This window comes from Drosophila tropicalis, unplaced genomic scaffold (genome assembly GCF_018151085.1).
Source record: "Drosophila tropicalis isolate 14030-0801.00 unplaced genomic scaffold, ASM1815108v1 contig_393, whole genome shotgun sequence".
NCBI classification, from domain to species: domain Eukaryota; kingdom Metazoa; phylum Arthropoda; class Insecta; order Diptera; family Drosophilidae; genus Drosophila; species Drosophila tropicalis.
In genome coordinates, this window is record NW_027172855.1 from 1,803,499 (window position 1) to 1,828,897 (window position 25,399).

The 25,399-nt window shown below is 32.6% G+C and overlaps 4 protein-coding genes across 5 annotated transcripts; 2 read left to right on the forward strand and 2 right to left on the reverse strand.

Annotated features, from left to right (window-relative positions):
• Window positions 1-10,570: 10,570 nt before the first annotated feature.
• On the forward strand, window positions 10,571-18,347 carry IP3K1 (inositol-trisphosphate 3-kinase-like protein). Of its 2 annotated transcripts, XM_068284393.1 has the most exons (5): window positions 10,571-11,186; window positions 11,218-11,290; window positions 16,277-16,396; window positions 16,981-17,090; window positions 17,164-18,347. In XM_068284393.1, the coding sequence occupies exons 1-5, from the start codon at window positions 10,948-10,950 to the stop codon at window positions 17,981-17,983; spliced, it is 1,362 nt and encodes a 453-aa protein (XP_068140494.1). In that variant the 5' UTR covers window positions 10,571-10,947; the 3' UTR covers window positions 17,984-18,347. The 2 variants fall into 2 exon arrangements, with proteins under 2 accessions (XP_068140494.1, XP_068140493.1); XM_068284392.1 differs by lacking the exon at window positions 10,571-11,186 and having other exon boundaries at window positions 11,258-11,290.
• A 917-nt stretch (window positions 18,348-19,264) lies between these two features.
• On the forward strand, window positions 19,265-20,476 carry LOC137572684 (alpha-ketoglutarate-dependent dioxygenase alkB homolog 4). The gene is made up of 2 exons (XM_068284451.1): window positions 19,265-20,077; window positions 20,141-20,476. The coding sequence occupies exons 1-2, from the start codon at window positions 19,344-19,346 to the stop codon at window positions 20,328-20,330; spliced, it is 924 nt and encodes a 307-aa protein (XP_068140552.1). The 5' UTR covers window positions 19,265-19,343; the 3' UTR covers window positions 20,331-20,476.
• LOC137572685 (zinc finger protein kipf) lies at window positions 20,407-21,586 on the reverse strand. The gene is given in 3 exon segments (XM_068284452.1): window positions 20,407-20,906; window positions 20,908-21,246; window positions 21,299-21,586. Coding segments are annotated over 3 exon segments (759 nt in total). The 5' UTR covers window positions 21,311-21,586; the 3' UTR covers window positions 20,407-20,498.
• Window positions 21,587-22,011: 425 nt separating this feature from the next.
• Window positions 22,012-22,957, reverse strand: LOC137572917 (zinc finger protein kipf-like). Its single transcript, XM_068284772.1, has 2 exons — window positions 22,537-22,957; window positions 22,012-22,459 (listed from the first exon to the last, which is right to left on the reverse strand). Exons 1-2 carry the CDS (start codon window positions 22,905-22,907, stop codon window positions 22,249-22,251), a joined length of 582 nt encoding a protein of 193 aa, XP_068140873.1. The 5' UTR covers window positions 22,908-22,957; the 3' UTR covers window positions 22,012-22,248.
• Between the last annotated feature and the right edge of the window lie 2,442 nt (window positions 22,958-25,399).

Consider the following 25,399-nt stretch of genomic DNA (forward strand, 5'->3'; position numbering starts at 1 on the left):
GTTGATTTATTTGTTAAGACTTTCTTCGTAATTTTTGTGTTTTTTTTCGATTTCGTTTTGTTGTTTTTTTTTGTTGTTTAATGAAAAGTTGATAAACGAGCCAAGATTTTAGAGAGAAAAGAAAAATTTATTTCAAAGTTGAAAGTTTTAGATATCAGGGAACCTTCATTCGAATACCTTTTTTGTTTGATTAATTTTGTACAAACTTTTTTTCAAGATTAAACGTTTATTTTTTTAAAAAAAAACTTGTTTGTTGTTAAATTGTATGCGTTTTTCAATTTAGTTATCTAAGCAAAGTAATGAAAATAGGCAAAGGATTTTTCAATTAGAAAACAGATGTCTTAAATTGTAGAGACATGTTTTTTTCGGTTATCGAATAAATATTACAAGTAAAGATTCCATCCAAATAAAAAATAAGATAAAAGCTGTAACAACAATTTTAGGAAGAATTGAAACCTATAAAATGATTGATTCTTTCCACTGTGAGTGCCACAAAACATCTGGTCAAATTTTATGGCGCCTTTAGTTAGGGAATTATAATTTAGATTTCAATGTATATATTTCTAGTAATTAGACCTTATCAAATTAGTGTGATTAGTGATGATCTAGACATATGTATATGTATGTGAAACGGTTGATTGGAAATCTTAACAAATCGGAAATGGAAATCAGCTGACAAACTAATGTTTATATATATGTAAGTACATACATATGCATACATTTAATTGGTGATTAGAAAAACCAAATGCATCAGATCGTGACTCTAAAATTTTGTGCAGATGTCCATATAGTAGGTAGATAGATACATATGTACTTCCATCCATACACACTCGTACATAGGAAGGTTATTGCCATACATTCCAATTCAAATAGGAATCGAAGGCGACACGAGCCGAATATTTAAATAATCAGTTTTGATATACCCCAATGGGCGGTGTGTGGGTGGTTGTGGGTGTGTGCTTAGGACAAATAAACAATAAACACATTCTCATTAGCAGAACAATGCAAAAAACACAATTTCAAACAATAACAATAATTTCTCTCATAGGTCAGGCTTTACATATGCTGTAGCAGTAGGATACATACATATGTAGGAAATATTAAACTATTGTCAACAATATCTTATTTAATATTTACAAAGCTTATCGAGTAGCCCGGTTAGCTACCGAGTTAGGCACGGGCAAACAACACAAAACGCTCGTAAACAAATGGCTAATTGTTTTTGTGCCTTATTTTGAAGGTGTGAAGGTAATATAACTGCAATTAACCGATAAAGGCTTAGAGCTATGATAGGGTGTGGCTCCGCCTAGAATGTAGTAAAGTTGAAGCATTTCCTTTTAATAGAAGGGGCAAGTCCTAGTTCTAAAATCATTATCAGTAGTAAGTATATTTAAAAGAAGAAACTGGATCGGCTTAACCGGCCTAAATCCAAAACTTGCTTCTGACTAGACACATATGTACCTATATAACAGTATACAAAGTTACGACTTCTCGAACTTTAAGCCGACTTGCAGTTTCGGGTTTGGGTTTTCGGGAATACCAAAAATACGAAATAAAAATTTGAAATTGTTGAACTTTTTGACTTATTGCTCATCAAGTTGGATATTGGGAATTTTATACTTTTTTTATACCCTTGCAAAAAGGGTATATTAATTATGGTCAGAAGTGTGCAACGCTTAGAACGAAGCATCTCCGACCATACAAAGTATATATATTCTTGATCAGCACGACGAGACGAGTTCAAATAGCCATGTCCGTCCGTCCGTCTGGATCAACGCAAACTCCTCCTAGACCGTAAGAGCTACAGAGCTATGAGCTTTTGCACCTAGGCTTGTATATACTGCAGGCGTTGTATATCTCGGATTCAGCCGGATCACACCACTATATCATATAGCTCCCATACAAACCCCAAAGTCACGAACAGTGACTTTTCTCAATATTTCGTTATTTTCTGCGCTATTATCGTGAAACTTAATATTAGAAAGATTATTACGCCTAAAAACTACTGTGCCAAAATTTGATCAAGATCGGGTGACTATATCATATAGCTCCCATAGGAACGATCGGTGGAAAACAGTGACTATGATCAATATCTTCGTTATTTCCTATGATTGTAGGCCATTCTTTCGCAAATATAAGCCTTTTTAGATAAAACGTTCTTCCACATTGATGGCTAATAGGTAAGGAAAGAGTTACCAAAAAAGTTGCAAGGGTATACAAACTTTGACGCGGTCGAAGTTAGCCCCGGCCCTCTGGTTCTTTCAAGTTTTAGAGGTAAACTCAGTATTTCATTTTAGTTTTCCAGAAGTTCAGTTCTCATGTCGACTCTCCTTGACTTCTTTTAAACAATATATAATTTTTGAAAAATTCTCTAAATAATTTTGTTTTGATAAAACTCGTATTTTTATTATTTTTATTATTATTTTTATTTATTTTTATTTTTTTTATTTTTATAAGGATTTCTGGTTAAAGTGTTAGTTCTTAACTACCAGCATCATCAGAATATTTATCCGATTATATTATCTGTTATTTTATTAGTTGGGATGGCACACTGTGCGTATACGTCATTTGTGGCTTATTTGTGCCTCTCGTTACCTTGCCGTACCTAAAACAGATTAATTGCTTTGCAAAGTAAATCACGTGTCTTCTTTATAAGCTCTAGTCTCCTCCAATGATTACATTCACTTTTTGACATCTCAAAAGCATCAAAGTTTTTATTATTATAAGTAGGTACTTATCCGAAAATAATCTTAAAGAAAAAGACTTATCTCTGAGTAAACGAAACTGTTATCTTTAAAATGAGTAGAAATTGTTCTACTTAGTTTCATGTAGCCAAAGTAATTTGCCATCAGAAAATGAATCTTCCAGAATTGTGCACTTTAGTTTTCTTTGGATAATCTTATCTCTTGCTATGAGTGCTTTAGCTTCAGAGATTATCTGATATACCTATATATTTTATTATTTATCTACCAATATGTACCTATATTTATACATATATATAAAAAAACTGACTGGTCAAAGAGTCTTGGTGCCTATCTTGATATTTTATTGCTTTGCAGAGTCAGAGTGACGTCAAAGATGCTGAAATAATAATTGCCAAGTTAATCCATAATATGATATTTCACCTTTTTTTTAAGCTATGGACATTTGGAATTTGAAAACCACATTACGCATGTTTGTGGGTTTATACACTTTAATTGTCTATGTAAATTTTATAAACATGTATTTTAGATATTTGAAAGTGTTTCCCTAATTGTTTATCTCATTGCGGTTAAGCTCCATGCTCAACTTTGATCGCAAAACGGTCTACCAAAGACCTTCTAATCAAATATTTATTATCTATACAAATTTTCTGTTATTTTCCCCACAATTGTGTACACAGACATATGAAAAAAGGCGATAAAATATGCAATTCAAAGTTTAAATACAGGGAAAGTCCCCTCTGAAGCCCGACCAAAGAGTTCACAGTACGTAAAACTTTTGAGTGACTGTCAATCGAGAATTGTGATCGTACCATATTTGGGAACTACATCTGTACATTCGGTTTATTTTCATGTTTCTAAAACAAACAAATGAAAAAAAAAACTAAATAAAAACCATAAACTGATTAATCAATTTAATCGGAATTGAAAATGTGGGCTGATCATATAACGTCACAAGAAACGAAATTCGCAAGCCTAGATGGATTTTAAAGATGTGGTGCGACTAACAACGTCATTGATAAGCCATAATAATACCAAAACTAAAACGAAAAAGGGGAATAAACTCTACACGAAAGAGTCATCGAAATAATTAATGCAAACTCATCATAATACAAAAAGATGACTTAAGCTGATCATTCTAAACAAATGGGAGATTTCTTATTAGCTGAACTTTTACCAAAACTTTTTGAAATCCTTAAAATCCTTTGATTAAACAATAATTCTTTTGTTTATTATATTTTAGTTTAACTAACTTCTTTCGGGGTATACTTTGTAGATAAGTAAATGAAATAAATAGTTAAGTGAATGCTTAATCAGTGTTTTACTGTTTTCGATTATTTGTATTTGGAATAGATAATAAAAATTCAAAATTTAAATTTTTTTTTTTGGTTTTTTTTAAAGGATTCTTAAAATCACTAATTAAAGAACATTTCTTATTTTTCATTTAAGATACTTACATATATAACTCATGGAAAACTGAAAAAGATAATTATAAAGAAGTTTTTTAAAACAAAAATTACTAAAATTTCTATTATTTCACAGTTTAGCACTTAATAATTTTGTTTCAGTTGGATGAAGAGAAATTATGAAATTGTCGCAAGGTCTATAATTAGTCAAAAGTTTGCCAAATTATTAAAAACCTAACATGGTAACACACTTGGATTGGACTACAACAAAAACAAATTAGATTTTATTTTGTTTTTACTGATAAAACGTATTTAATTATTTCCTTTATGAACTAGCTAATTTGTATATTTTGACAATCATCTTGTTTAGTTTATATTTTGGTACTAGGTGGTCATCATACACTTGCCACCCTTGGGGGTAGATTGAGTTTGAAAATCCAATTTGATTAAGTAGAGAACAAAAAGGTCAGAAAAGTAGATTGTATATTTAGGTGAGCAGAACTTTTGCAAATTGAATGACTAGTTCTTATTAGAAATGATGGACTAGTATTTTGAAAAGGACTTACCCAAACTCGAGAACATTAACAAAATTTATATATAGTTTATGCGATGACTTCCAAGGAACAAATGATAGCATCAACGACCTCACAGTGATTGATCACGTAGGAGCCTTGGGTAACTTATGATTAATTAGCTTCGTTCTTTGTAGGTAAACAGTCCTTGAATATCAACAAAAGAGCAATCCTCAAGGGTATTGCAATTTCGGTGTTAATTTTTAGCCTTCGATTTCGTTTTGTGAATGATTTTTGCATAAATACACAAAAAGCGTAGTGAGTACCTAAAACATGTGAGTGGCGCAAGCCATTGATAAGCAACGACAGTGACATAAAAATTGTACAATTTAATCTAAGGTCACGATGACCAACATAAAATTCTTCATTTAATATAGCCAAGACGAATAAACATTAAAATATATGTATATATAAAACAAAGCCAAATGGCATAACAAATAAAGTTTAAGCGTTGAAAAATTATTTATTTAACTGCAACACGGTAAACAAGTCGATCGATTCAAGCCAAATGTTTCGTGTATAAAACAGATTGTAACTCGAAAGTATGAAAAGAATTTTCCGATTAATTTCTACAACGCCTACAAAGATTAATTATAGCATTTGAGTGAGCTATTTAATTTGCTTTCATCTTATTTTTCTTCCATTTGTTCTTATTTTTGATCTCTTAGGTCATTCATGTTAATTGAATTAAACAAAAAAACAAAGTTGTTCATTTCCGCTTAACTAATTAAAGAACAAAAGAAGCAAAGATGTGAAGAGTTTTTGTTCATTATGGTTTGTCAGTATTATGGGATTAAATTCGCCTTATATGTACTTTTTGAACTCTCTTGATCCTCCTTCTTATTCTCATCCTTATCCTTCAAGCTACATGAGCTTACCTTAATGAGATTTTTAGTCTTATTTTGCTGCTATGACCCATTTAAGAATTTGTAGAATTTCTCACTTAGCTATTCATCAGTATTTGCTTTTATCTGTCTTAATATAGAAAATATCCTTCGAAATATCACTGTCCCTCATAATTTCTTTAGTATCCTATTTAGGAAATCGATGCGATTTGGACAAATAGTTCTCATTAATTTGGTAGTGGAATTATATCTGCTTAGGGATACAAATTACTCTATGAATCTTTGAATAGTTTTATAATGATTAAATACCTTTTTTTCTACTTTTAGCTTCCATAAATGTTGTTTGATTGAGTTGTTCTCAAGACTGTTACCAACTGGTAATAATCTAATGGTTTTGAGCATTAAAACAAAGAAAAGTACCACAGTTTAAATATATGCCAGTAACCCATATTAACTTAAGTAACAATTTGTAAACAATGTTCAACAATTTAAGGCCCTAAGGCATATCAGGATCGGTATCGAACACTTCATCGTACTTGCGTTTGCGCTCCAAACGATTCTTGGAAAGTACAAATGGTTTTTCCAATTGTGAAATGGATCCAGTGGATTCCTTTGCCTTCTCGCCAGGATTCATTTGTGGGTCATTGCTTAAATCTTCCACACCAGATGCTTGATATTCATGATTTAAATCTTTATTACGATTGTTCTCCATTTTTAAAAAATATATATTTTGTTGTTAGCTTGACCAATAGTCTATAAGGTTTGAATAACAGTTAGCAAAATGCTTACTTGTTGATTTTTTTTGTAAAAATTGTACTTTTCAAGGCCATCTTGGGTTTTTGTAAAACAAGTTTAGACCAAATGGTTTGGGAAAATTTAGAAATTAAGTGGAGTAGTAGTAGTAAGTAAGTAGATTTTGCCTGGCTTACAGATTGAATTGAAAAATTTGTTTTTCTAATGTAGTATTTATATTTGCAAGCTCTCAGTTGAACTTAATTGAATTGTTATGTTCAAGATTGAATAGTTCTCAGATCCAATAAATACGGAGAGCGATCAGTATTTAGATTATAAACGAGATTGAGAGAGCTTGGCAAACATGTTAATAAGGCAACTTCTCTTTTGAAATTTTGCTTTGCTTGCTAATACTATGACGTCAGTAAAGTCATTGAATTATAAATTAATAACAAGCTAGAGGCAAAAAAAACGAAATAAAACCGAATCGAACAATAAAATAATAACAAACATTTTGTAGATCCAAAAAATTTGTTTGCCTAAAATGTGCCCGTTTGTTCAGTGCGGAAGAGATGAAGTTGGTGGTGGTGGTGGTGATGGAAATGGAGATGGTGGTGAGGGTGGAGGTGGTGAGGTGGTTTAATCAACGAAGCGTCAATCGTGAGCTACCTGAGCTTAATATTAAGTTACAATTATGACGAACAACGTTGAATGCGACAAGCCCCGAGATTCCAAGTCCCCAAAGAGACACAGTCCGATTGCGCTACGATAAAGTCGCGAGATTAAAAAAGTCAAGTGACACTTAAATGCGTCAATCGACGAGCACAAAAATAAAACACAGAGAAGACGCAAGTCTTGACTAAATGACTGACAGTTGGACCGACATTGCAGTACAAAAGTCCGTTTTGTTTGCATCTCCAGGAAAGTTACAGGGGGAGACCCAGACGTCTGAGGCGAAGATGTTTTATATTTGATTTTGGTCTGATGGTCCGTTAGTTGCTACTTATGATCTGATCATCATCATCATCATCAGCTCCATCATCCACCATCACGATGACAAAGAAAGTTTCATACATACATATATTTGACGTCAGCCAAATGAATCGGAATGGAAAGGGAGGCTCGGGTCTGGGATTTTTCCCATGGGCTTCCACTAAGTGCGCGATGATTATTCAAGTGTGACTGAGTTGTAAAGGGAGAAGGAACAATGATGCAAATTCATTATAAATATGTGGCCCTGATGGGATCTCTGGCCATTAAATTGAAATGTTGAAATTCAAAACAATCATTTCAATGGAAACCATTTTTTTCCGTTATATTAAATTGTTTCATTTTTATGTGTTGACGTATTTTTTCACTTCTGTCATAATATTTCCCTGTATATAAATACTATAAAAATGAGAAGGGTAAATCGAATAGTAGACGATTTTTCAAAAATTTTTCACCAACACAAAGTGCAGGATACATCATGGATATATAGAAATAAGTTCAAAGATTATTTGCTGTATTTCTAAAACTCCTTTGAAAGTTTTGTAAGTAATATTGAGCTAATACCTTTAATGATGAGTTAACTCTAATACAAACTCCAAAACTAATCCTAAAATTTTGTAATGGATCATTATTTTGGAGTTTGGATCAGAGTTGGTAACAATATTTTCTTCAAGTGCAAGAGAAGAAGTGAAAGAAAAAGCAATTTTTGATGATAAAAGTGTAAACAATTGCATAAATTATATATACTAGAACAAAACAAAACAAACAAATGGAAACAACAATCGGAGGAGAATAGAACAACAACTTTCAATAGGTTCAAGTGCGTAAAAAACGAATTTCTCATCCTATGTCGCAGTTGTATAACAATTTTCTTTTTTTTTTTTCCAGATATATAGATATATATGGCGCCATTTAAGGTCAGACATTGAACCATGTCTACACATACACATATCCTCAACGCCCGTCTACAATTTTCAGTTGAACTTCTGCGAAAATTTCCAAATGTTATCTGAATTGCAAATGGTTAGTTCTCTGGCCAGCAGCTTCAGCATCAGCTTCTTCTTGTTTCGGGTGATTTATACGAAAATTGTCGCCGAAATTTTGCGCCAATTCCTTGAAATTTTTTCAGGCCACAGTCCTAATCGGTTCATGGCCATTGGCCAAAGGGAGAGTGCAAAATGCGCATATATGTAGATGAATTTTTTTCTTTTTTTCTTGTATGTATATGTTTCTGTTTCGGTTCTGCTTGCTTTTTTTTTTGGAACACGGTCGATCCGTGCGTCAGCCTGATTAGGTTTCTTCGTTCTGCTGAGTGACATACAAACCTCGAGTTCGAGTTCTGCATGTTGCATGTTCTCGTTCAGCGTGTTCATCTACGTCAGTCTCCGTCTCACAACCCATTGTCATGCAAGGCCCCATAATGGCAATGCAAATTCGTCTTCGACTTAAAAATACAACAGAAAAAAATAAAAGAAAAAAAAAAAAAAAAACAACGTAGAAACTAGTCTCGCGAATTGCATTGAACTTTCTGAATGCAAGCGGTCAACGTGGCGTATGAGTAATACAATGATATTACACGTGACCGCAAAAGTATAACGAATTAAGAAATGAGTGTTTAGTTTATAAAGAGAGCGTTATGACCATAAGATGAGTAGCCCGACAACAACAGCAACAAATCTTTGCCCATATTGATAGTTATTAATAGTAAATATATAAATAACTTTATGAACAATCTTCTAATTAAAGGTCATACCCAAATCATTTTCCATTTGCTCAAAATATGTATGTATATTAACTACCAATTACTCTAATGACTTTTGCAGAAGTAAAATTAGAACTAAAGGAAGGTCAAACACTTGGTATTGTAGAACACAAAACGTAAATTAAATAAAGTAATTAGAAAGTCAAAGTAAGTTCGGATTAGTCATTTAGTTTGGCTTCTTAAATGGAAGGTGTTAGGTGGGTTTTAGTCACTCAAAAATTAGCACAATTCTGAAGAATTGTTTTTATACATACATGTATACAATAATTAAATATTTGATTGCAACAAATTAGTTTTATTGCGTAGTTTTAAATTCAAAATTCAAATGCAAATTCAGGATATAGAGCCGCAAAACTTGTGATCCCTAAAAAAGATGGTTTGAAGCTCAAAAGCCTTCTTTTAGCATAGATATAGAATTTTTTAATGTAAGACTTGATTTTGGTTTATAACATTGTTAGCATAACAAACTGATATTAAGAAGAAATTAGTCAAAGTCAATTTGATAGCTATTACATTGAAACTTGGTACATATTAAAGACTTTTATTGCTTTATTGAAGTCAATGTTTCAACATAACATATTTATGTAGCTATGTATATACATACACAGTTAACATATAATTTGTTGTCCTTTTTTTTTTAAATTTTTTTGTAAATTTTATACGTCATTCAGAATAAAAACAATAGATACACACCCTTTTAAATTTAACATTATTGACTTTAGTTGAAATATTTTTGAAAATCGGAGCAAAACTAAAAAAAGATTCGATTCGATTGTCGATTGATAAATTTAATTTTTCATACACATTAATCAGCAGATATTAAAAGTATGCCATTTTTTTTTAAATTTTAGGATTTTAATATTACTAAATGTAACAAAAATTTAGTAAAAAGTTTGGCTTATACTTTAGCAAGTACTAAATCAATTAAAAACTTATACTAATACGTAAATATGTGTTTATCTAGTATTTTATCATATGTACATACATATACATATACATTTTATTTCAATGGGTAGAAAAATAAATTGGTGGAATTTCAAATTCAAATTGGGAACAACCCAAGTTTTAGTTATATCGGGTCAAATAATATTTTATTTTACAAAAATATCAATAAAAGAAGAACCAAATTGGAATAAATAAATGATTTTGTTTATTTTACGAAATATGCAATTGCAAAATTATAAGCGAATGATAAATTCTATGTTTGGACATTTGAATAATCGTGAGTTTTTATTAATAGCATTGATAATTTTTATTTCTTTTTTTTTTTAACTATTTCACATACTTAGTATACAATATGTTTATGAGATAGAAATGATAAGGCTTCAAATATTGCACGAGTATCTCTTTATATCGTTTCTCACCAGTTGTCGAATTAAAAATCGATTGCTCTCTCTCTCTCAATCACTCAGGCGTTCTCCCCCATGCTCACGGTGCTCCCCAAGCCGATCGAGAGTGGTGCTCCCCAGCCGAATGCCAGCCGATCGTTAGCCGAACTCACGATCAACATTCAGCACAAAACTGGCTGCTATATGAGCAAACCAGTTAGTCGTCATCGTCAGCTCAGAGTCGTAAGCAACATTTCATAACTCTCAAAGAAAAAACTTGCGCGAAATGTTTCAAAATAATTAAACAAATACACATATGTATGTATATATGAACTAGTGCAACGGCAGAACAAGTAACTAAAGCAAATGCAAAGCAAAAGTAATAATAAAAGCAAAGCGAAATAGGAAATCAGTAATGAGAAAAATGCAAATTTATATAAAGCATAAAGAGTAATGTGGAAAAAATACTGAAATAAAAGTTGTGGATAAGAACGATACGGGACAAACAAAAAAAGAAAAAAGAAAACGAGTGAAGAAGAAAATAAGAAAAATAAATAAAGACTTGAGAAAGAATACAAAAAAATTGACGATAAAAAAAAACTGTAACTAAATGACTATGACTTCAACAGTGCTTCAAAGACCCGCAGCAAAAGTTGAGAAACAAACAACAACAACAGCAGCAGCAACAATCACAACAACAGCAACAAGAAAATCAACAGCAACAACAAGAACGATGGCCTGGTCAAATGAGAAATTGCGTTTCTCATGCATCGATAATATTGGCCTCAAACAGTTGTGGAAACTCATTGCCTTGGATACGAACACAAATTCCAATTCGCATTCATCTCCATCAACCATCACATAATACATCCACTCGAACAATGTTGAATATGGAAGAGACACAATCTCAGCCACAGCAACAGAAGGCAAACAACAATAACAACAATCATGAGGTAAGTTATAGTTGATAAAAGTAATATAAATAAATAAGTTAAATCAATATTAAACAGACTCAATTAGGTATTTACTTGATTTTGAAAGAAATTTACAAGTTTTTACAAAATTTTTTACAATTTTCAAAATGTTTCATACCCTGTAATAAGGAGTTTAAATGGGGATGTTAGAATTAAGTTGTTAAACCGTCCCAAAATCTTGTTTTAAAGTAAATTGGTACTTGGTACTGGGTATCTTAAAGTCGTCTCTATGCCTTATCGTATTCGGTTTTGTGTGTTTTTTTTTGTCTTCTTCGTCAAAAAGGCAAGAAAGAAAGCTTAAAATATGACGTCAATGGAGAGGGTTGATTGCTTCGCTTTGGTCAACATCCGCGTAGAAAGCCCCTCCCCTCATTTTGTTTCATTGCAACAGAGAAAGTGACCAAAAAAATACAAAAAAGTTTAATAAATGCCCCAAAAGATCTTACACAAAATGTTATATATACCTACATATATACATACATATGTATATACACATAGGTATTCGACAAACAAACAAAAAATTTAATGCCAATGACGTCTGTGGGTGTTGAAACAACTGTTGGAATCGCCCCCAACTCCAGTTTCAGTAAACATACAAACAAAAAGCGAAACATACATATTTCTGCACTGAAATTCCAATAACCCACGTAACTCCCAATTTTTGCATAAAGGAGGTCTACTCTCTGACTATGCGTTAGTTAAACAAAACAAGACTGAGGGTCCCCCAGCAAAGTCTTAAATCGATTGCCGGTTATATGAGCTTTTTACATATACATAAGTTGGCAATTTAGTCACATGTTGCTTCTGTTGGGACAACAAATCAATTCATTTTATTAAAAACAATTGAGGCGTTTGTCATGGAAGAAGCTATTGTTTTATATACACATATGTGCCCAGCATTGATGATGACTTTCCCAAAAAAAAAAAGAAAAAACAGAATGAAGAGTTTATTGACTCATTTGAAAAGAAGGTTTTGCCAGAGAATTGTGTGGTCTTGGGTCTAAACTAATTTGTTCTGAATCACCTTGTAATTATGGAAATAACAATTCTGAAAACATATTTAATAAACTTTGGTTTTAAGTTCTATTTACAAAAACATATTTACCATACGTTTAGCTCATAAGTAATAAAATAATTTATAGGAAGTTTGACAAAAGTTATTATCTATTAAATTATTAATCAGAACGTGCTCAAGTTACAAAATGAATTTTTTCATATATATAGTTAAACATTTCCCCTAAATTTATATAAGTAACTCGTTAAGCAACATTAATAAATCTTTAATAAATATTATCTTAATAAATTTTATGTTCATCAGTGTAATACAAAACTCAAAAACAATTTTTCAATATCAAACTCAAATATCAATTACCTTTAAGCAGCTGTCTGTCATAAAATCTTTTGTTTATTAAAAAAAAAAAAATCAACATCAATTTTCCTTGTAGTCGGAAAGAGATGAAAGACAAATCAGGCTGTCAAAACAGTTTATTGACTTCTTTAGGGTGCAATAAACAATTTTCTCACAGTGTATAACAAGTGTCAAGTGCAAGCCCCCACATAGGTACTTGAATTTATTTCATTTCAATCAAGGCTTAGATAGATTAAGTGTCTCTTTAAGATAACCTTCAGACAAGCCAAATTATTTAGAGTAAAGTTCAAATAATTGTATGTACATAAGTGTTTGTGTGTGTGTGTGTTTTGGTATTTCCCAAAAACACAGATCTTAATACCCATTAATACATGTTCATATTAAAATTAGTCATTCAGTTTGTACAGATTTGACGTATTAATTTTTTATTTTCTCCTAAAATGAATCACTTGACATTTTTTTCCCCTTCCTCCTCAAAACTTGAGCCATTGATCAATGGTAATTATAAATATAAATTTACAATAAAATTGCAGAAAATCCGGCATTTCATTTTTTGCACATTTAATTACTAAGTAACGATTGAAAAACTAAACAAAAAATGTCAAGTTATAATGAGAAAAATCTGAACAAAAAACTACCAATAACTTTGTTTTTTTCTTGTTTGTGTTCTGCTTTTAACTGGTTTTTGGTAGCTGCACATCGCCCCTTTCACCTGCCCTCTCTCTTTCCAGTTGGCACTTTATAAGCCTCAATTCTCCTTCTTCTACGAGGCCTTTGCAGGCCGCCTTCTCCGCCTCCCCCCTTTAACCAACATTGCGAGACGTTATTGACGTCAATGCAAATAAAGCGTAGAATATAGTATACATACTATATCAATATATAAATATATATATATATGTATATACATATATATCAGACTGTCGATGTCGGCGATATTGATGCTCCATTTTGTCATCTCCAATCCAGACAGTTTGTCTTGGTCAAATTGGCAAGTGGTTGGCCCCCAGTTTTAAGTTGGTTTGTAGTTTTTTTATAATGTCAGGGTTACGTTCTACTTGAACATAAAACTTGATTCACATGCTCTGCCTTCATCTCCTCCTGCTCCTCCTCCTTCATCTCATCCTCCTCGGGAAGATCCTGCTAAATGAAACTAGTTTTCTAGTGGGAAGAAACGGCTTAAAAAACCAGGTTCAGGGTCAACACTTATGTCCAATCGACTAGGCTGAACCTTAACAAACTGAAGAAAAAAGAACTTTCAATTTGTGCAAAAAAAAAAAGCAGCAAGTTGATTTTGTTTAATTAACAGCTCAGATCTCGGGCTTTGACGTCACACGCATAAATTTTGTTTAAAACAAATTTTTTGTTCTTTGCCTTTTTTTTTGTTGTTGCTGTTGTTGCTTCTTTTTTTTCTTTTCTGTTTAGTTAGCACGTCCGGCGGCTATATAATATGTTAAGTAGTCATAAATAAATACTACTAAAATGTGAGCTTAGGTTTTGATCTTTTTCTTTTTTTAACAGTCTAAAAATAAATTAGTATAGACACCGGTGAAATGCTATCAAAACGCATTCAGGCATAAAGTGCTGTAATTTTTTTTGAAATACCCTGCCGGCAAATGGTTCGTTGGGGATTTTTTCACTCAAATTGTCATGAGTTTGTATACTGATCTACTAACTAATCTCAGTTCAGCTTACTTATCATTATATTCTTCTCACTTGATCATGAGCTTAAAACATGATCACAGAAATGCTTTATACTTATTTTAATTCATTTGTTAGCTCAAATTTTTGTTAGAGAGTATCTTTAGGTCTTATTGCCGATTCGATTAGTTTATTCATTGTTAAACTTGTCACAGTTAATGATTGTTTTTGTGCAACGTTGCGGTTACTTGTGTGGCCTGTCAATTGTCAAACAAAATAACAAATAATAAAATAAAAAAAAAACCAAAATAAATATGCCGCCTAATAATTAAATAATTGCTTATAAAAATGAAATAATAATATTATATTTCAATGTTACCATTTTGCGGTTTATTTTTTCACAGATAAATTGACGCACAAAATATTAAAATTAAATTAAAGCAATAATGTTAATTAAGCAACAAAAAAGGGTTGACTTGACTACGTGCAAAAATGTTCAACTTTTAACGTAGATATGCTTTAGTAAATGTGATTAATATTAAGAATTTGCGCTAACTTCTAAATGGGGATCGAAGTAAGTGAGTCTTAGAAATTTTCGTTTCGTTTCTCTAATTTAGTTTGTTTGTTAGTTACGATCTATTCTCACTTAACTCTGTTACATGAACATTTTTAAAGGTCAGTGCTGACGACATACAAACATACATACATACATAGATAAAAATAATAAAATTTAATTTAATATGCCTTAAACCAAATAAAAACCGCCGCCCCTCAAAAATTTGACATCTTATTAGAAAGTCTAATTGATGAGGTTTCCCTCATATTTGCATATTTTACATGGTTAATATGGTAATTGGAGACATTAAGGCTAAAGAGATCAAATCTTTGAATGAATACGAATTATATATTGTGCATAAAGTATATATAGCTTAGAGAGTAGATATATCGTAAATGGAAAAAAAGTATCAACGTAATTTGACCTTTTCCCGCCCTTTTCATAGTTTAATCTACGCCGTCGCTGGCCCAGCGCTAAATCCGGAACTGACCTCTCTGAGCAGTTGCCTCCCCAGCTGTTAATCAACTTATTAACCACCTAACTTGTTTATATAAATAAGTATTACATTTGTATAACAAGTTTTGAATAGAAGAAGAGATGCAAAGTATTCAGGGAATTCTATATAAAATATATCTGTATATATCTGCATATATTAAAGTCTTATCTTCAAATTAAATATTTGCCTAAAGCTAACCATAAAGTACTGCAATACTGATAACGTACAATGACCCCAAATAGGCAATCCTCACTGTGGCTCTCTCAAGACGTGTTGATGGATTCATGTCACCCAAAAAAGAAAACGATATGGGTATATGTAAATTAAAGTTTTCATACTTATGTAAAAATCAACGATAAAAAAAATAAACAATAACAACTGACTCTTATCTAAAAAAAAATGACGCAGTGTTATCTCTGGCTTTAGGGCTTAACGATAATAGCTCTAAAAAAACAGATAAAACATGATAAAGACTTGCCTCTTACCTATATAAAGATGCTCTCTGTTCTAAACAAGTTTTGTCAAGCCATACCTAAATTAGTTAATTGATTAACAAAACAGTCGCAACAGTCAGCAAGAACAAGTTAAGTTCCGAGTGAGAGGGGACAGGCCTTCCATATGACGAATTGTCGTTATTTGTTATAGCCAGGGCCCAAATGGCGATGCCAAAAACGCTTATAACTCAATTTCGAACGAAGCAAACAAAAAATAAACAACAACAATTTTTGCATACTAACTGCCTCATTAGAGACACGGTTTTCGGTATCGTAAACCACACACAGCGTCCCATAAAGCTAAATATTTGTTTTTGTAGTTTTTATATAAGAATTTGAATTGAATTTGAATTGTCAATGAATCACTTTTTGATTGATTTTTCTCTCTCTCTTTCTTTTGATCAATTTGCAGCGCCTTTCGTATGAGAATTGCAGTAACTTGGCCGACTATTTGAGCCTACAAAGAGCGGCTCAGGTTCAGGCCCAAATACCTGCTGCGAATCGCATGTCCCTGCTCAAGTTCTTGGCAATTGTAAGTATCAAATAAAATAAACAAAAAACAAGAAACTTTTAAATGCTTCCTGCCTGGGACAATATGAAAATACTTGGCGGGGTGTTGTTGGTCCGCGAGATGCTTGCATAAATTTTACATTCACTTAGGGCGTGGTTTCAAAATAATAATAAAGACAAAAAACGCCAACAACAACAAGCAATTTGATTATTTATAATCTTGGGGAGCAGACAATAAAAAAAAAAATAAACACATCCATGTCGATCAGAGAGCAATCGCGTGTTTGCTATATGGTCCATCATCGGACCATTGAGACGACAAAATGTATTTTGATATGATATTTAGGTGCCTTAAACCAGTTCAATGGGGAGGAGGATGCTTGAACTCAAATTGTTGCCGAGGCGTGATATCGCCATAAGTGTGAAAATGGCAGTGAAAATGAATATGAATAGCTCATTGTCTAGAAAAATTGATTCATCCAACGATTCATTAACAAAAAAATACGAGTGTTAATGAGCAGAGAGATGCATAGGATATAGGAACGTAGTTGACTAATTTTTTAGATGCAATACTAATTAATTTCCATTTGTCTTGTTTACTTTCAGAATGCTTTGGAATTAAGTGCCCCTGCCACACCCTTGCTACTCCAGCAACAACAACAGCAGACGCAATCCAAACCAAAAGGTTGGATGCAGTTATCCGGTCATCCCGAAAGGTAAGTTTATACTTGATAATTTCTAAATTGAATTTCCATATTGAACAGTTTTCCATTTTTCTTTCTTTTGCAGTATTGTGCCCACCTCAACGGGTATAGTGCGTAAACGTATTAAGAGTCTGGATGATAGTGAAGTCCATGCCTATCAATTGATCTCCCAAGAGCCACAGACCTCACAGATAGTTCCCGCCTATTTTGGTTTGAGGGAATTGCAATCTCAACATTATATCGAGCTGCAGGATCTCTTGGCTGGGTTCAAGGATCCATGTGTAATGGATATTAAGATGGGCTGTCGCACATTTCTCGAATCAGAGGTTAGCAATACAACTTTGCGACCGGACTTATATCAGAAAATGCTTGCCGTAGATGCCAGTGCCCCGACAGCAGAAGAGCATGAAGCTCAGGCAATTACCAAGCTGCGTTATATGCTATTCCGCGAATCTCTCTCCTCCTCGCAGTCGAAAGGTTTTCGTATTGAAGCCCTACGTCTGCGTGGCCGGCCCCCACTAAAGGATCTAAAGACCTGTCGAAGCAGCGAACAAATCTCACAGACAATTGAACAATTCTTGGCCACACGAAAATCTGTGCAAAAGGAACTGATTAAACGTTTGAAGAGCATGCGTTTGGTCATTGAGCAATCGAGTTTCTTCAGTCGCCATGAAATTGTGGGCTCCAGCATTTTCATTGTGTACGATGATGAGCGTGTGGGTGCATGGCTAATAGATTTTGCCAAATCTAGACAATTGCCATCGCATTTAAGTGTCAATCATCGCACATCCTGGACACCAGGCAATCGCGAAGAGGGTCTGCTCAAGGGCATGGACGAGCTAATCAAGTCCTTTGAGGATGTCTATTACCGTTCAAACAGTCATCGCAGTTGCCTTAAGATTTAAATGGGACACCCTTATAAAAGCAATTGCCCACCACCTATCATATAAGACTGACTTCATACCAGCTCCTTTTTATATTTTGATCATTTCATAAGCAAAGCGCAGGTTCGCACTAAAAAGAACATTTTGTTCATTATTATTATTATATTCACTTTTTTTTTTTGTTTGACTATTTTCCATATTGGAAATTTATTATCTAAAAGTAAACATAGATAAACGATTAGTATTGAACACCAAGCAGCATTTTGTTTGATAGAAAACAGGTTTTAGTTTTAAGTAATTAATAATTAAAAAAGGATGAAAAAAAAACAAACCAAATCAAAAATCCAATAAGAATGCAAGAAATAAAAAATTGTATTGAAAAAAATTTCAAATTTTATATAAATTGACTTTAAATATGAATACGGAACTGATACTTTTAGATTCTGTTCACAACATTGAACTAAATTCCAATCTTTATAATAGGTTTGTTACAAATATTTATTAAATTTTCTTCTTTTTTATCCATATTCAAGATTATCAGTATATATACTAATAATAGTAAATATTTCTGACTAATCTTGATTACTAAATTTTGCTCAATCACTTTGGATAAACTAATTACTAACAACTACCACAAATGAATCATTATGAGTCAGGATGAATGAATTAGTATTAACCACAACATGAATGAATTGACATTTTGAGTAACTCTTAACTTTGACTCAGGAATTGCCACAATCATGAAATTGACAAAAAAAAAAAATAAAAATATTCAAACGAATGTTAAGTCTTTAAGCTAAAAATTTAAACAAAGATAGATGAACCTCAATTATCCACAAGTCCACACTTAAAAAAAGGGTATTCCCCGGGCAAGATAGACTCGAGAAAGTCTGAGAGAGATATCCGGCATGCTTCTTAATGAGCATTAAAACTTGTCGCAGTCTAATTTATGTAGAAATATTCTTTAATTGTTGATTTGTCTAGACCGAAATTCTTTGTGATAATTAATTTCACTACATCTTTAATTTGCGGGATAACACTTGATTCGCTAATTGGTAACACCCCCGCATCATCACGCGAGAATATTCTTGATTTGCAAATCGAGTTTCTTAGGTCTAAAGTTTATTTGTGTTTTGTTTCATTCGCATAACAATCAACTATGAAATATATGTATAAAACTTAAAATTTGAAATACTCTGTTAACATGATCTGTTAACCAGTGTAACAGTCTTTTCAACCTTCTCTCTCTTTCTTATTTTTCACAGGGATGGAGCATTCAAAGAGCTATCATTGTAGTGTAAAAATACCAAAATAGTGGGAAAAACCATGAAAGAGGAGAAAACAAAAACTGTAAAATAAAAATAGCAAAATATTAATAAACATGAATACGATTCGTCCGTGTGGTTGCAAAGGAGTTCGCACCTGTCTTACCTGTGAGGAAGACTTTCAGATAGCAAAACCTTCGTTGTGCAAACAGTTCCAACAAGAATTAGAGCCCTGGACTTACTGTATAAAGTGCCAAAAATTCTATGCCGGCTGGGACACCGATCAAACGGACAGAGAACATGAGGATCATCAACATGCTGCAGATAAGGGTCTCCACCTGCCTGGACTGCTTGTGCAAGAGCAATTCCTTAACCATGATGAAGGAACGACGTTGATGGCACGTTTAGATGATATGCCATGGACCATTTCGCAGAGTGGTCGACGCAAACAGAATTATGGACCAAAAACAAATTTCAAAAAACGCAAACTGCAAGTGGGAACATTTGCTGGCTTTCCTCAAGGCACAGAATATGTGCAGCAACGATTCAAAGAGGTGCCATTGCTAAGAGATTTTCAGACTATAGAGCAGTGCTCACTGGAATATGATCCCACCAAGGGTGCTAGTATAGATCCACATGTGGATGACTGTTGGATTTGGGGTGAACGCGTTGTGACCGTCAATTGCTTGGGCGATGCTGTGCTCACACTAAATTTTTATGACAAGCAGCAGCCGGGAAAATACAATTTGGATTTGGTGCCAGAATATAAAAATGAACTGTTAGCACCTCTGCTAAGTGATGACCAATTGGCCAACTTTAAAGGCAAGGTTTTACGCATTCCGATGCCAAAGTAAGTAGTGAACATAACAGTCTCATAGCCCATTTTATTCATGTTTATTTGTCTATTTTGCAGTCTATCCCTTATAGTACTCTATGGTCCAGTACGTTATCAATTTGAGCATTCGGTTTTGCGGGAGGATGTGACAGACAGGCGAGTTTGCATAGCCTACCGAGAGTTTACACCCATGTATATAGACGGAAAAGACAGAGAAAAGGGTGACGGAGTTAGAGAAATGGCAAAAAAGTTTTGGTGCATTAAATAATTATTTGTGCCATTCATTGTGATAAACATGTTTTTCTGAAGTTTTGTGCTTTACGAAGGATTATTCTCTGGAGGGCTTCTTTCAACACTTTATTTCAGATAAATTAAAAACAAGTTTTTGTTAACATCTATAAAACTAGTTCAGCAGTCTTTGCTTTTGTTGGCTTTTTCATTCCAAATTTTCGTTGGGATTGCCAGGACGATAGTCTAATAGTGCAACCTGGGCGGGCAGTTGTATGCCATGTAAATGCTTGATATGTGCTCTTAGATTGGTATTGGACACAAATACTTTTTTGCAAACCACACAAGAATGATGTGAATGATTGCTCCTAATGTGCTCATTGAGATCTCTTACTTTGACAAAGGACATGGTACAATATTGGCAGACATGTGTTTTACGCATATGAGTTTTTAAAAACTCTGATGAAGCATACGCCATGGGGCAATATCGACATTTGTAGACACTGGTTCCACTGTATTCCGTGGTGGAATCTTGGCGATTTGCCTCAATGTACTCTTGCAGGTTATCACGATTGAGTTCAACGGCCGCATAGTCTAAGGTATGTACGGCAGGATACGTATAAACTGAATCCCTTTTGCATTTGACGAACGGGTAAGAAATCCGAGACGATTAGTGAATCTTGATTTGAAATACTTTCTGGAGCTTCTTGTGGTGGCGTTTCTTCTAAGTTATTTTGTACATCGTTAGGTATTTCCATCACAATAATTTCATTGATATCATCGTTGGGTTCCTCTTCTGGAACGACTGCCAAATCCGAATCTTTTGCTTTGTATAATTCTCTTAACTGCAAATTGGCAATTTTTAATTTTATAAAAAATCTGTAGTTCTGTAGACAGTTGTCTAGGCACTCAATGCAGATCATGGGAGCCTCTGGAATCAGGTCCAGACAAATGTGCTGAAATGGAATAAATTTAGTTTTGCCTCAACATAGAAAAGCAACATTTTACCTTATCGTACATTTCCATAATGAGTTCAAGTATGGTGTAGTCTTGTGTTTCAGCATCGATTCCTTCATCAGTTGTGCAAACACTCGCTGTCTGATCCGTAATATCTACTGAAGCATTGTCTAATAAACAAATTCTGCATAATTTACTGAAATCCAATTGCATCTCATTAGGATCCACAGATATTGGAATCGGTGAGTCGGTGGAGCTTGTTGCCATAATCCTTAAATTCTTTATTCGCTTCTGGTTTTCCGAGATTAATGAATTAAAATTGTTTTTGTTTGCATTAGCTGATACTGGTACTTATAGTGGGATTTTTTTTACCCTATAGTGGTTTCTTTAAATTGAAAATGTCAAAGATGAGCAAAAAGTAGCAGTGACTCAATATTTATAATTTGTTTTCATATCAATGAAATCGTTGTGATAAGAATATTGAATAAAAATACGTTACTTTTCCTGATTAGTCACACATTTAAAACAATAAGCTTCCTTTCCTATAAGCTTTACATTTTTTGTTAAATTCCTTCTTGTAACAAAAATACTTAAATAATTATAAAATACTTAGACATTACTTAAATAAGAAATTTTAACAATTTTTTAAGCTGTTGCTCAGTACCAAGAAAATTGAAAAAGACTCGGGCATTTAGTGTTTTATAATTGAGATTACTGTATTTTATTTTTATTGCAAATAAAAAATTATATATTTGTATATATATAAAAAGTTTTTTTTTTTCTTATTGGAATTTTGTAAATAAAAATTAAATTTTCACATACATATGTTAATAATTTCCAAAAATCCCGTTTGAAAAATTCTTAAACTATAATAGTCATGGTTTTTTCATTTTATCAAAATTAACACAAATTGCAAGTTCATGGCAATGCATAGCCTAACTTAATTTTATAGTCCAAAATTGATTGAATAACAAAAATTAAAGTAAATCGTTGGATATCGTTCAATCCAATGAATCGACATTCTCATGGTTGTGACGCATATGTCTTTTGAGACTATCCTTTTGCTTATAGCTATTTGAACAAAGTTGGCAATGATAGGGTTTTGAGGTCTTGTGACTTATCATATGTCGATTTAAGCGAAATTGTTTTTCAAAACGTTTATTGCATACAGGACATACTACTGAGCCCCTACGTGAGCGATCCGCACCAGTTCTATAAAAACAATAAGGGAAGCAAAGGGAAGGCATTAATATGGAATGTTTTTTTGATAGACACACTGAAATTCTTACCCCTTTGAATCGTCATTGAGATCTGAATTTTGGCGATTTGTTTCATCGTCATGAAACGACTTTTCCTTTTTGTTAAGCATTGTCGCCAGTTGGTCATTATTGTTGTAAGAAGCATCTGTTTGCTGTTGCTCCAACAATTGGTGGCTTAATTCGCATCGACGCTTGAAGCGAAAGGCGAACTGAGCGGAGACAAAGCAAGAAAGGCAAACATTTTGGGGCAGGGAATCCTGTTTGTTGATCTTGCAGTTGGTGCATTCAGTTATCATTTCGGCCAGAGTCGGTTCAAGTGCTTCATCGGGCTCATCAAATATGCCAACTAGGGGTCCGTTGCCGGTGCTGTTCATGCAAATTCGACAAATTTCCATATTCATGGTTAATTTGTTTTTTGTTTTCCTCGGTTTTCTTTTTCTAACAACAGTCTGTTAATAACTCAGCTTTAGAGTCTGTTAATTTAACAGCATCATTTCGGAGCAATGTTAAATAACAGATGACTAATCGTCAGTATTTTTTAAATATTTTTAGTATTTTTATTTAAAAATAGCGCCAAATTCAAAAATCCAAAAAGGATAGTATACATATATGGCTGGGCAAACCAATATTTGGTTTCCTTAAAGTTTTTTTAATCCGAAGTTAATAAACATTTATCAAATGGCAATCTTTGTGGCTAATCAATTCGTCCCCCAAAATAATGCACTTGTGAATTGTTTTCTTTTTTCAAAATAAATTTTTATTCAGTTTGTTGTTGTGGTTGTGTTGCAATCATTTCGCATGATTTGTTTTTTTTTTTTGTTTTCTTCTTTTTAATATTAATTTATTATTATTTAAATCATTTAATTCCTTGGTTTTTTTCATTTTTTCCTTACAATTAATTATTATCGTCAATGTGACGAAAGTTATTTGTCTGTCAATATCGACAACAGACTTAGTTTTTTTTTTGGTTTTTCTAAATATTTTTTTACATGCACAATTGTTTTTTGTTTTTTTTTTAGAATTTTACACAATTGCGGTAACGGTTTATTTTTGAATTATGCAATTAGCTGTTTAAATTGAATTGGTAGTTAGAAGGGGTTTTTAGGGGTTTTGGGTGGGTTGGTAATTCAATTGAGGGAACGGGCGGGCAATTTGGTTTGATTAGTGCTTAACATTTGCAGATGCATTTGTTTTTGGATTTTTTTTTTTATTTAGAAGTAGCCTAGTTTCTTTATTATTTGGTTAAATGCTAATTTTAAATATATATATTTTGTTGCTCGGTTTGTGTTTGATTTTTTTCTTCTTTATTTTTTTGTTAGTGTTTAGCTGTTCATGAGTTCATGCAAAATAGAAACAAAATACAGGGTGTTTGGCTCTTCAATTTCATTTTGCGGGGAGCTGCTATCTTTATTTATGGTTAATTCATTTTGTCTGTGTATCTGTGGTGGGTGTGTGTATGTTTCTATGTGAAAGTGTGTGTGTGTGTGTGTGTGTGTACGCGTGTGCCTTGTGTACCAACCGTTTGTTTAATTGTTATTATTATTATTATTATGCTTTGTGTAATTCCGTTCAGAAGAAATTAGTTCGAGTTACTTGCAAAGTAGTAAAGTAGTTAAGTAAGTAGTAAAGTTTCCTCCGTTTTTCTTTAATTTTTTGGTTTTTGTTTTCATTTTCATTTTCATTTGCTTTACTACACTGTGTTTTTAGTTTTTGTTTAAACATTTTCTGTAATTTTAAATTCGTTTTTTTAGTTGCCCTCTCCTAATGTAGGACGACGCTCTTAATTAATAGTTTATCAATTCTTTTCTTTCCTTTTGTCGCCTAGTTAATGCTATTTTTTGTTTTTCTTCTTTTATACATATTCGTACATGTAGATTTCATTCTTTTAAAGAGTGTAGAAAATTGTTTTGTTTTTTTTTTTTTTTTTTTTTTTTTTTTTGCATTGCATTGTTTTAAAATAGCATTCTTTTTATCAAAAAGACATTCAATACACACATATACATAGATCTAATTAGGCTTCAAAGCTGCTCAAAAGTTTAAATGTAAAATATTCCCAAAAACAAAGTTCAAAAATTAAAATATTCCAAATAAATATCCTAGAGCTAAACGGATAAAAAACACAGAAGTTTCAAAACAAAAATGAATTCTATTATCATTTTTTCTTCTTCTATTACATTTTTATATTAGTATAGACAACCATAATGGGGGGACAGAACAGTAAGAGGTTACGCATTTGATAGGCGTAATTCAAAATTATTTTAGTTATTCAATTTTGCGATGAAATACATATCAGTTGATTTTTTTTAGATTTTCTATATTTTTTTTGAATGGAAATTCAAGAGTTTATAGGCGATATTCACAATTTTTCAACAATTGAGATGAAAACGATTTTGAAGTACTTCGAAATGTAAACATTGAAAATTTATAGCAATTTGCTTTAATTTTAAAATTAAATTAAGTTTTGAGTTAATGAAATATTGAACAAAATTATTATAGAATTTTCAAAAAGTCAAATCGACATTATTTTAAATTAATGTAAAAGGAGTATGATAGAAAAGGTTTCCAAAAGTTTATCTCAAATAATAACTGAATTTGTGTTGAAAAAAAATGGAATTCGGCTATATCGATATATTGATTTTGTAGAGTAAATCGCTTTAGTTACGTCTCGAGAGGATTGCAAGCTGTTTGCCTTAAGTAAAATGTTTGTCTGGCTTTCAAAGTTGTTGACACAATTCTGTTAGAAGTTTTCTTTCATTACTGGAGGACTACTTAAAAAACAAGAGGAAGACCAACTGGGTGGGTGTGAGAGAGATAGAAGAACTGGAGAGATATATATTGGGGTAATTGGGTGTGCGATTTGTTTATACGGCAGTGTTTTATTCATTGCGACATT